Below are 12,309 nucleotides of genomic sequence, written 5' to 3'. Positions count from 1 at the left end.
CCATAACATACTGGTAGCAAAAACACTAAATGGGAGTCTTATATGTGATCACGGGAGGGTAGACTAGGAAGGAGTCGGCCCCAGACTGTCTGACCCTGAGAATCTGCCCCTGACATTGGGGCAAAAACCCTGAGACTCAGAGTTGAACCCTGAGAGTTCCCTCTGGGTCCCAAAGCCCGCAAGGTTTTGGGCAATGGTATTGGGCCAGTAGAGTCCAGTACCGTGAAGCAGGCCCACTCGGGCCAATGAGGGGGTCCTAAGAGGCCAGACCCCCTTTCTTGCTCCGGCCCCATACGCCTGTACTGGTTGCCCCCACTCCTGGCGGCTGCCCAGGGTTTTACTTTCCAATGAGTTTCCCCAATACAGTCCATTAGACTTTGCTATCAGAATGAGCTGATTCCGTGCTTTTGGAAAGGGCGAAGTTCGTTCCAGATAAGGAAAGTTTTCAGATTAATTTCGGCCGCATTGCCGGAAGGGTTTAAAGAATAAAGCAGAGCTTTAAAAACGTCAAGACTCGAGAAAAGGCAAAAAAAAAAAAAAAAATCCCAGAGTGTTCAAACAAATGAATGCTCGAGATTCTAGTTCTAGTTAAAAATATTCACTAAATGTCTTTATTATCATATGAATTACATCTTAATCCGTCGGTTACTGGTCGTTATGCCCGGGTTACCCGGTAACCGACCAATCAGTGATTCCCGCTGAAACCTGGGAAAAAAGAGCGTATGTCCCTTTAAATTCCATGAACCAGAGGGGCAGTTTTATCAGGTGCTCCAGCAGAGGTGACTTTCACAGAGGGCAACCAAGGACGTGGCACGGTAGCCATTTCTGCTGCAGAAGCCCTTGAATAATTAAAATGCCACTTCCTCTGAGTGGTGCTGCAGCTTCTCCCGAGGGCCTGAGAACGCGTGCCCAGTGTGTTTTATGGGACTCACCCTTGAGATGGGAATCACTGTCTTGGGGATTGTTCTTCCGACAACATGGCATCTTAATGTGATCTGGATTAGTCCCCTAGGCCTGAAAACCTCTGGAGCTAGTGGACTTTATTCACTAAACGACGAGTTGGTGGGGACTGATTTCATGTCACTGAATTCACAAAGGGCTACAAAGGGTCTGAGCTGGTGAGTTTTAACTTCGAGATGGAGAACACAAGCCCTGCAAGGTGCAGTGTTACATGTATCAACTACATTCAGCCTGTCAATCACCGGCCATCACCTGTCAATCACTAGCCCACTCCCCTCAGCCTGTCAGTCACTGTCCCTGTACTCAACCTGTCAATCAATAACACATTTCCCTCAGCCCGTCAGTCACTAGCCCACTCCCCACTCGCCCTTTCAGTCACTGTGCCTTTACTTAACCCATCAATCGCTAACCAGCTCCCTCAGCCTATCCGCTCCTCTTGCCCTGTCAGTCACTGTGCCTGTACTCAACCTGTCAATCAATAACCCACTCCCCTGAGCCTGACAGTCACTAGCCCACTCCCCTCAGCCTGTCAGTCACTGTCCCTGTACTCAAACTGTCAATCAATAAACCACTCCCCTCTGCTCCTGGTAGTGTAGTCCCCGCCTCTAGACAGCCTGTCAGTCATTTGACCACGCTTTTCAGGCTGTCAGTCGCTAGTCCGGTTTCCGCCCTGAGAGAGAGTGCCGCTCCCCGCCCCTGAGTCAGTCTCCGCCCTCGCGCATGCGCTGTCCTGTCGGAGCGTTGGGCCTGCAGTGTCCGTGACGTAAGCGCAGCCTCCGCCCTCCGCCGCTTTGCTGCATCACCAGGTCGTGCAGCTGCCGCTGGGCTGTTAGAGCCAGGCCCGAGTCCCCCGACCCCAGCCCGGACCTCCCCGCCGCGCACACACCGCCCAGCCCGCCATGGCCAAAGTGGAGCAGGTCCTGGTCCTGGAGCCTCAGCACGAGCTGAAATTCAGAGGTACCTGGGGGGGGCGGCCGCCATCTTTACCCCTCCCCCACCTTCTTTTTGCCCTGTATAGCGACCCTTATATACACCCTGTACCTTATACCGGTATATACTGAGCCTGACAGCCTCAACCCTTATATAATGAACTTGGCCCCCAGTCCTTGGACCCGGCCTGTGGCACCCTCAGCCCTGACATGCTAACCGTTGCACCCTCACCCTTTATATACTGAGCCTGGGGCAATCAGCAGCCTTATATACTGGGCCTGGCACCTTTACCTGTTATATACTGAGTGTGGCCTGGAACCCTCAGCACTCCTTATGCTGTGCGTGGCACCCTCAGGGCCCTTATGCTAATTGTCACCCTTACAGACTCAGCATGGCATCCAGACCCTTTATATACTGAGCCTTTGTCTTTACTGCCTGTGTCCCCCCTCAGCCCGTCTATACTGCCCACGGCACCCTTATGCTGAGTGTGCCACCTTAACCCTTTGTATATTGAGCCATGGTATACCGAGCATGGCACCCTCACCCTTTACATACCGGGCCCGTATGTGCTGTATATGCCCTTTTCTGACCCCACCCCTGTAGGTTATACGTGGCCTGGCACCCCCGACGGACAGCAATCTGTCTATAGAGTAAATATACAAATAGATCACTAAAAGGCTCCTTCTGTTTCTGTCGTGCGCGCCCGGTACACGTGTATGTTGTATGGGGGCTGCTGCATGTCTCTGGCGTGTATGTCGCGCGTGTTCCACGGGTGTATCCTGTATGTACAGCACGTGTTAGAGGAACGTATATATATATATATATATTATCTGTGTCTATAGCGTGCTGGTCCGTGTTAACGGGAGGAATGATAGGGGAACGTCCGGTATCCGTACCGTACCCTCAAGCTGTCGATACGAATGTCAGCAAGCAACCCTGATCAGCAACTGTTACTGTAATGTAAAGGGGCATCCATAAGTGTAAAATACGCGTTCATGTATATATATATATATATATATATATGTGTGTGTGTGTTTAGAGTCAGTACCCGAACCCCTATGGTTAGTATCTGCTCCACGCGTGTATGTATGATCTCTGTGGAGTGGCGGGGGGATTATAACACGGCACATGCTCAATTGTATGTTCTAGAAGTGACCGCTTTGACGATCCCCCCCCCCCACAGGCTCGGATGGGGCTCCTTCTTTTCTCTCGCTTTAATGAAGGTGGATATATTTTAAGAGCAGAAAACGCCAATGAAGAAAAAACGCTGGCTAGGAAAAGCCTGAAATATCCGAAGCCCCTCTTAGAAAGGCGTGGGGATGTATTCAGTTCCATTTATACTTTTATTGCAACTTCAGATTTGTTGAGATCAGGGGGACACAAAGCTGTCCTCGGGGGTAACAACGGGTTAAACCCCAGCCCCAGGAAATGGGTATAATTTAAAGGGACACCATCAACATTTAAAGGAACCATACAGCTACCGCACCCACTAAAGTGCGTATGACGGCTGGAGTGTCCCTTTAATGGCGAAGCCGGGTCCTTACACTTGGTTTAATGAATGGTTTGGCTGACCTTGAGGGTTTTCGTTTTATGTTCTAACGTTTGAGCCGCGCGTGTAGACAACGAGAGGAGAGCCGGATGGAGATCCCGGCTGTCATTGGCTGCCCACCGTTCTACGTGATGATATAGACTTCCGCAGCAACTCCCACTACTCCCTTTCACAGTGGCGATTCACGCCGTGGAGGGTGGTCATTCCAGACTTCGGTCCATGACTCTGTCCCAGCGTCCGAAGCTGCTTAGGCCGCGGCAAAACCCTAAGGAGTCCAAACCCTTTGGTGCCGGCGGCTACCGTGGTGCAGACAGGTAGTACCGAGCTTGTCGCGTTGGGTAACGGGGCTGGACTCGCTTGATAGTTGAGGGAGTTGCGGTTTGTGATCCGGAGAGTTCAGGTTGTAGAGAGCAGAATCGGAACCGCCGTGCTGGGAAGTATGGTGGAGATGGCAGCCGAGAGTCGCCCCTCTCTGTACCGTAAGCTTTTTAGGGATCGTGTAAACGGCTCCCTTTCACTTAGCCAGTCGTGAATCGCACGCGCCTTCTTTCCATTTTAGGTTTATAAGTCCAATTTTTAAGTTTCTGCGACCTCCGCCTATCGGTTCCTGCTCCTCTGTCACGTGACAGGAGTTCCCGATGAAATTCTTAATAACGGATCCTTAGCCCGGTTTATTACTCTGCTACGTTTAGTTACACGTTTTGGATGTCGTTGGGTTTTATGAATTGCAGTGAGCTGCACGCTAATCTACTTTCCACAGCTTCGCAAGATAATCAATACGTCCTTAGAGCCTCGAAGACTCATATCTACAGATAAAAGGGTCACCGGATAGTTGGAGGGGCCGCACTCCTCCCGTCGTGGTGATTGCTGATACTTAAGGACGATCAAGCCTTTTTTAATGTGAATCTGAAGTCATCCGATGATGTCATATGTGTAAGTGTAGCGAATCCAGGGAGCCTTGCCTTTACCCCTCGGTGTCAATCAAGAATCGACGGCACCGAGTTCTAGGCATGAGGCGCAGGTGTTATAGCCTGACGTGGTTAATTGGGCATCAATGGACCTTTAATTAACGCAGAGGGCAGAGCCAAACCGTGCCGTGGCCCGTAAGAACGGAACAGGTTGGTGGACATACCTGATTATCAATCAGGTCGTTCAGGGACAAAAGCCCAAGCGGGAAAGGCTTGAACCAGGTTCAAGCAAAACAAAAAAAAAAAAAACTGATGTTTCTTCCTCGGCTCAGCGAGAGAGCCACGCATGTGGAGGCAGACAATACCACGGCGGGTATCAACAAAAGGTGGATTGTATCCTGACGTGTTGAATGTTCAGGACGTTCTCTGTCCAGATCTAGAGGGAAGGAAATAGCCGCTCGCTGAGCATGGAGCAGATACGCCTCGGAAAATAGTTACCTCGCCTGATGCGTTTCTGTGTTTTGGTTTGGTCCATCCATGAGATGCCTGCCGGCAGCCCGCGTTCCAAAGATAGATTCGATTTCCTGCGGGGTTAACGATCGACCTCCGTGCAGCAGACGTTCCGTTTGAAGCGATTGTCTTTTGGACATTGTTTCCACCCAATGCCGTCTCATTCCAAAAGTGGCCTTTTGAAGGTCCTGCCGAGCTTCATGGTGCTTTCTTATAGTTCTACTTGGCCTCCAGGACTCGGTTCTCCATCGCGCGAGAGACAACGTGCCACGTCGTTAGCCCGAGGAGCTGGCGATTTGTGAGATGGGATGGAATTTAGAGAATAAAAGCTGGTTGTTGAGCTGATGAAAGGGCTTCTGAGGGACTTCATGGTGTCTTAGGAGAAGGTGATTGTTTCCGAGAGTTGGCATTTTGAGCTGTTGAGACGTTATGAATCGGTTCCTTCTTGGTCTGAAAAGCCGGTGAGGATAATCTTTCAGGTTTTTGAGAGATCCGGTTAACTCCAGATTCTCGCCTTTGACCTGTAAACATAATTATGACTTAGAGAGAGCGGGTCACGTCGTGACAGAGTCCCTGGAACGATTGGGGCAAAGGTCGAAGCTCCTTACAGAGGGACGGGGAGATATTTTTTAATTGCTTTTTCTTTTATTACCACCAATTCATATCATTTTCTTTCTACTCCTTAAACGTTTCAGCCAGAATTCTTCTTTGTTATAACTAGTACCTGATACTAGTAGCGATAACTAGTGCACGGTTACCCAGCCTTGCCAAGCGGGAGCGAAGACTGTGTCCACGCGCCCTTCAAGACAGATATATACCCCACAGACAGACACGGCTCATCGTTGCCCTCGCTTTCTCTCAGTCAGCAAATCAAAAATAGAAGTGACGGCGGGCTGCGGGGACGTGTTACGGATAGCGGGGGTGTTCAGCGTTATTCAGGGGATTGCCATTTCATCACCGTGGTTTTTTAAATAAAGAGAAGGCTGATGCCCAACCTGACAGCATCAGGGCGACCAGACCTTCTGTGGCATTTGGGGGGTCTCTTGATGGGGCGGCAGCCTTGGTCTTTTGCCAAGGGCAGTTTTGACAGTGTAATATTGCTGAAGGAGGATTGCATGTCCGAGCAGTCCTCATCTCTCATAAAGTGCTAACTTTATGGTTTCCTCTTCCTGGAAACCTGAGAGCCCCCCAGGGATACTTCCCACCGCTGCCCATTAACTCTTCTGCTGACTGCTTGTCCACCGGCATTGATGGCCAGCCCCGTCCGCCACATACGGTTTAGTACAGCATTTGTTGGGGGGGTTATCTGTACAGGGAGACCCCGCTCCGCGCCAGCATCGCAGCGATCGTGACACATGAGATGGCTTGGAGGGAGGCAGTCGGTGTTGTCGGCTGGTTCGTGGAGCTCGCGTTGTTTTGCCAACATGTATAATTGTAGCTTAGATTTCGCCCCTCGCTGATTACATTAATTAAATGACTTGATTTAGAGCCATGATGCTGTTGTGCATGAATGCTTATGCCGCCAGATCTGCTTAAAGGGATGCGCTTACCTGTCCCGCCGGACATAACGTTCGTACCTCCATCCCTGTGCCCCCGGTTCCAGGCTATCTGCGGGTATCTTGGCTGGAAGACGCAGGTCTGTTTTGTTTTTTGAGGTCCTATCGATGTTCCGAGTCTTCTTTCAGAGAGGTTCCCGCGACGCACCGTTCATCAGCCATATGTTTTGTGCTCCGCTTTGCAGGCCCCTTCACAGATGTCGTTACCACCAACCTGAAACTCACTAATCCCATAGATAAAAACGTTTGCTTCAAAGTGAAGACCACAGCGCCTCGCAGGTACTGCGTGCGACCCAACAGCGGGGTCATCGAGCCCGGCTCCTCCGTCAACGTGTCCGGTGAGTACTAGCGGGCGCGCTCCATTCGCTTTGCGTTCTTTGAACGACGACATCTAAAACTCGGCATTTAAGTGTAAATGTTGTAGAATTCGGACCTCAGACTCTTCCAAGCTTCGTCGTTACTTTTCTTTGCTGTCTTTGACTAGACGTAGATCGCAGAACGTTCCCGGTGACCCCCCCCCGGTACGTTGCCGGGACGTTTCCCCCTCCCCAAATCCTTTAGTTATGTGTGTTTCTAACACCAGTTCTCCCATTGCAGTGATGCTTCAACCGTTCGACTATGACCCCAACGAGAAAAGCAAACATAAGTTCATGGTCCAGTCCATGGTGGCCCCACCAGACACCTCTGATATGGAAGCGGTAGTAAGTAAACTGGCCTTTTGTGTTGAGTTGTCGGTGCAGGTCTTCTTTATGATCACTTAGAGCTCTGGCCTCGGCCCTCCTGGGTACCCGGGGGACTTCTCCTTTTGAGACACACGTTCAGTTTTGCAGTTAACACATTGGTGGCCCCTCGTCTCCAGTGCCGTGGTCCATTGGCTTTAGCAAGAGAAAAATGCAGCTTTTCTCTCCATTTTGCCCCAAGTACATCTTCAAAAATATAATGGATCTTTTTATTGGAAGATGCATTTTAACCCAGAACAAACTACGCTTTGAATCATTGAACTGCGTGGATACTTTTTAGAGATTCCAACCAAACCGATGTAGATGTCGTACTACTTGGACCTAGCCCTCCATCTTTTGAACGCCTCCAGCGCCGATTAAAGTTACAATTGTTCAATCTCAATTTGACATTACATTCCTGCTGTTATTACGTTTTTCCAGTGGAAAGAGGCAAAACCGGACGACCTCATGGATTCAAAACTTAGATGTATGTTCGAGCTGCCGGCCGAAAACGATAAACCTGTGAGTACCTTTCCCGCTCAGGGTCCTTTTTCCGCGTGAATGCGTCGTCCTACCCCCTTTCCTCGGGGAAAAAGAAAGTGTTTTGAGTGTAAGCCTTTGTTTGTTCCAGCACGATGGAGAAATCAACAAGATCTTATCCAGCAGCGTAACAAAGACAGAATCTTCCTCCCTGTCCAAGTCAATAAGCTCCAACCTGGATGACCCGGAGTATAAGAAAGCGCTAGAAGATAACAAGCGGCTGCAGAATGAAATCCAGAGGCTACGAGAGGAAAACAAGCAGTTTAAGGTTAGTCCACCGCATAGTCCGTGTGGAACTTGCTCTCGAGGGGCTCCTCGTCTGTAATTGGTACGGGAACCATAGAGCTGAACGTCCAGCTTAATGAAGGCATTCTATAGCCTGAGATACTTCTCTATGATGTGGTGTGTCTAGAATTGGTACCTTCTACCAGGGACAGAAGGACTTACATGATGCAGGACTTACATGATGCAGGACTTACATGATGCAGGACTTACATGATGCAGGACATAGAACAACATAATGTTTAAGTCATAAAGAATAACCTGCAGAAAATATCAGGGATCTTGAAAAGCAATGATCATAAGCAATAAACATGGTTGTCATCGTTTTGCAGGAGGAAGATGGCTTGAGGCTGCGAAAACTCCAGGCAACAAGCGGCCCAGCGCCCCCGTCGTCCCGGATGGTAAAAGAGGAGACCCTCAGCAACCGGACAATCGGCCTGATCATCCTCTTCTTCCTTATCGGCGTCCTCATAGGGAAAGTGGCCTTGTAGACTGAGCATGCGGGGGAGAAAAAAAACAAAAAAACCTGAAAACATACTGTCAATGGTGTAGCCATATCAAGACGATTAAATTTATTCATAATGTTTAAAAGATGGAGAGAAAATGTAAAACATTTCACAGGTCTTGCCTAAGTTCCTCCCTGCACAATTATAACGTAACGCTTCTAGGGTCGGTATGATTCATTAGATCGAATAACCAACATGACTAATACTTTAACATCATACTGTAAAATGTCGTTTTAATGAAGAAGAAAAAAAAAACACACATTTTTAACCTCTGGGTATGTGTTACTGGGTTAACCTCTTTTAAAGAAAAAAAAGTATACATAAATCCTTAAAAACAAACAAAAAAAAGTTTCCCGGCCGCTGGCGTATCCGCCCACCGCGTTTGCGCTTTTTCCAAATGGTTATAGGTGGTAGGATCCCCCCCCCTTTCCAGATTCTATACATATATAAATATATTAATCAAACATGCTACTTGTAAATTATAACAATCATGTATTATTTGTGTACAAAATGTTCATAGTCGATCTGGATTTTGTCCACCTTCTTAATCCCGGCTTTGACGCCTGCCCCGCACTCAAAAAAATAGGAAAGAAAAAAATAACGCTTCCGGTCTTTCTCTCCCCGTCCCGCTTTTAGAAACACGTCTCTCCGTTCTCGCTTCATCCCTTTACTTTCTTTGTCCGGGTTCTTCGCTTTACGTTACGGTTGCTTTATAGATTAGCCGTTTGTACCGAGTTTGAAGTTCGGAAAGATCCGTTTGCTGAGTTTGCAAAGATGTTTTAGGAAGAAGCGTCGGTCGCACAAACCGCCTCGAGGTTAATTGTTCCTGGTTAATTGGTCCACGCCTTTCTATACGGTTATCGGTTACATATAGGACTACCTTCAAAGGGACCAAGCAAGGGTTGCCTAGTGGCTTTATTTATCCTTTGATGTTGGACTCGCCTGTATTTTAAGGGTTAAGCTCACCAAACACCCCCCCCCCCCCCCGTATGCACATAGGAGCCGCGGAAGCACGGTGCATGTCTTCATGATATACGGTGTACGCACATACATGTATATACACACTTTTGGCTTTTGCGGTAGCTAAGAGTTAGCATTCAGTTCTGTCTATCTCCCCGTTTTATTTCGGGGGGCCACGAGGTAATAGGTGTTAACATCCCCTCTTACAAGACCCTCGTGTACATTAAACCTTTCGGAAATATTTCACCTCTTTTGTCTTTTTTTTATGTGCGATTGTTTAGGGTTTGCAGCTGCCAGGGGGCAGAATTTATAACCCTGGGCATTTCCCAGATATTTTTGGCCAAAAACAGGTTCAGGCAGTTTTCGGTAACGGCCCGAATGAGCAGGTCGCACGCGTTAAGACGTCAGAGGTTTCTTTGGCGCTCAGCTGCCCCCTAGTGTCTCCGCAAGGAACGGCAGCCAGCGCCAGTGTTTAAAAGCCACCCGACGCATTCATACACCTGTCGATATATGTAGACGTGTATCTGGTTTTTTCTTATTTTGTTTTCCTCCCCTGTAATGAAAGATTTTGAAATCACATTTCTGGCCCCCAGCGACGTATTAAGTTTCTGCGTATTCTGCACCCGACGTAACAGCCTGGGCAAAAAACCCTCACCCCGGTCTTTAACACAAGCACATCTGCGCGTATCCGTGGGGATTCCAAGACGCTCTTTTGTTTCGTAGGGTATTGCGTTCCAGCCGGCGCCGTTCGTTAAAGGTATCGCGCGTCCGACGTTAACACTTCCCACCCCTGCAGTCTTCCAGTCCGTTAAAAGTTCTGGGGCAGTTTCTGCTGCAAACTTTTGTTTTGCGAGGAAAAAAAAATCTGCGCTTGTTCATCTTAATTGATTCCTCCTGTGCCAAAACATTTGCTCGGTGTTACGGAATAAGGCTCTTTTGTTTTCGGAAGGGGTTAAATTGTACGTCGCAGGCTCGGTTTGCCTCGTGTTGTATTAGGCGCTGTCGGAAGATGACAGATTTCATCGAGCAGCTTTTAGTGCGGGAAACGGCGTCTGTTTACTTTCTGAAGACCCCGCAAAATATTTCCTCTCGTTTTAGGCAGTGATTTATCTGATAATTTGGCTTCGAATAGCTTCTGTACGGCTTTGGGGATTAACGTAGGAAAAAATATATAATTAAAAGGTTTGTTCCATTTTAATATACCAGGGGAAAAAAAACTGTCTTCACAAAACAGGATTGTCAGCGCCCTCTTCTAAAATTGTGAAAATATTAAAGAAAAAGAATTGATTTTTTTGTCTGAAATTGGTTCTGTTTTAGATGTTCACCAGTATTCTGTACCAGTTACTAGCCACAGGTTAATTTTTAACCCTCCGTTGCAAGTCTATGGCATCGGCCGGGTACGCAACTTGGTTATTTCGACCAGAAAATCAAATGAAATAGAACTTGCCGAGTCATTACTCCTAGATGTTCAGACTTTTGTTACATGCGGTATTTTTGTTTTTGTTGTTTTTTTTTTTCTTGTTTTTTTTTTTCTTCAAAGGAACATCATTTTAGAACCAAACTTCTGTCGAAAGTGTCTTGCCTGCAGTTCTGCGCAGATACCAGTAGGTGGCAGTAGTCGACAGCCATTAAATATTTAATATTTTTATTTAACTTTTTTTTTTTTTGCATTTTCTTACTAATTTTACCTTAAGGTTATCGCAATGTAACTATCTAAAATGATGGTAACACTGGATACATTAATCCTGATCGTACATGTTTTTTTTATTCAAAATATTTAAATTCAAAATAGGAGTCCCAAATAAAGGGTTTATTTAGGGCGCGTTTTAGAAAACACAAGCATGTAATATACGGGATTGATGAGTATTTTTCACTGCAAAGTTCTCATTGCTTCAGAAGCACCAAGGCATAATTTTTTTGTTACGATTTAAATATTCCTTTATTTTATTAAATATAATTTTTTAAAAATTAAATATGAATTCCAGGAAAATAAAAGCACTGAGAGACATACGATGAAAAGAATTTGTCGAGTGCAGGAGATGGGTAAAAAAAAATAAATTAAAAAGAAACAGGAGGGCCTTGGTATCGAGAGTAAGTCTTTGAACAAGACCCTAATGCAGTCAGCCAATGACGATGCAGAAGACCCTCTGTGATTTCCTACGTTCTAAGATAACTGCGGATTTCAAATTGACGCTTCGACAGACTTTCAGGAATTTTTTTTTCTTGTTTCCTTTTTTTTTTTTCTTTTCTACAAATTATTATTTATTTTGTATTCCCGGTTGCCTGGGAACTTCCCAAGGAGCTGGACCTGCACCTCTTCCCGCTTACCCCATGTTGGATCCGGGAAAGAGGTGGTCCGGTTGTGAGTGCAGCTAGCCCACATCGTATCGCATGGGTCAAACACCATTGCCTTTACCCAAAAAATAACTGCGCTGGAGTCCGTATAAATCGGCCACGGTAAATCTAGAGCGTCCCCAGGTATGCCTATCGTTACAAACATTACCTTTGGCGTTTTCAATGCATTCATTAGAAGATTAGCTTAGGAAGCACACGCTACATTTATAGAATGGACCTTCGTAAGAGACAACATTTAACTGTAAAAATCCCTTTTTAATCTTACATTTTGTTTACTGTAACATATACACAAAATCCACTTTAACCAGTCGGACGCCGGGTTATGGAGGGAGCCGGATCAGGACTTTTTGTCCGTGATATATATCCGTCCTTTAGCTCCCCTGCCGCAAACGGGTACGTTTTAAGAATAAATCACGCTGATCACGTTCCGATCGTGGATTGTCCTGGTTCTGTCGATATTAAGAACTTCCAAGTTTCCCTTGAACGAAGCCAGAGGAATATTTTTTTTTCCGCCAGACCTCCCGACTTAGAAAT

General features: G+C 47.0%; 1 protein-coding gene across 1 annotated transcript; it reads left to right on the top strand.

The window, feature by feature from the left end:
• Window positions 1-1,859: 1,859 nt before the first annotated feature.
• Window positions 1,860-8,475, top strand: LOC149279284 (vesicle-associated membrane protein-associated protein B-like). The gene is made up of 6 exons (XM_089501368.1): window positions 1,860-1,917; window positions 6,599-6,751; window positions 7,011-7,114; window positions 7,574-7,654; window positions 7,764-7,940; window positions 8,287-8,475. Exons 1-6 carry the CDS (start codon window positions 1,860-1,862, stop codon window positions 8,443-8,445), a joined length of 732 nt encoding a protein of 243 aa, XP_089357494.1. The 3' UTR covers window positions 8,446-8,475.
• The last annotated feature ends 3,834 nt before the right edge of the window (window positions 8,476-12,309 follow it).

This window comes from Sceloporus occidentalis, unplaced genomic scaffold, assembly GCF_023333645.1.
Source record: "Sceloporus occidentalis isolate IW3139 unplaced genomic scaffold, rSceOcc1.0.p SCAF_173, whole genome shotgun sequence".
NCBI lineage: Eukaryota > Metazoa > Chordata > Lepidosauria > Squamata > Phrynosomatidae > Sceloporus > Sceloporus occidentalis.
This window is presented reverse-complemented; position numbering and strand designations above follow the sequence as displayed.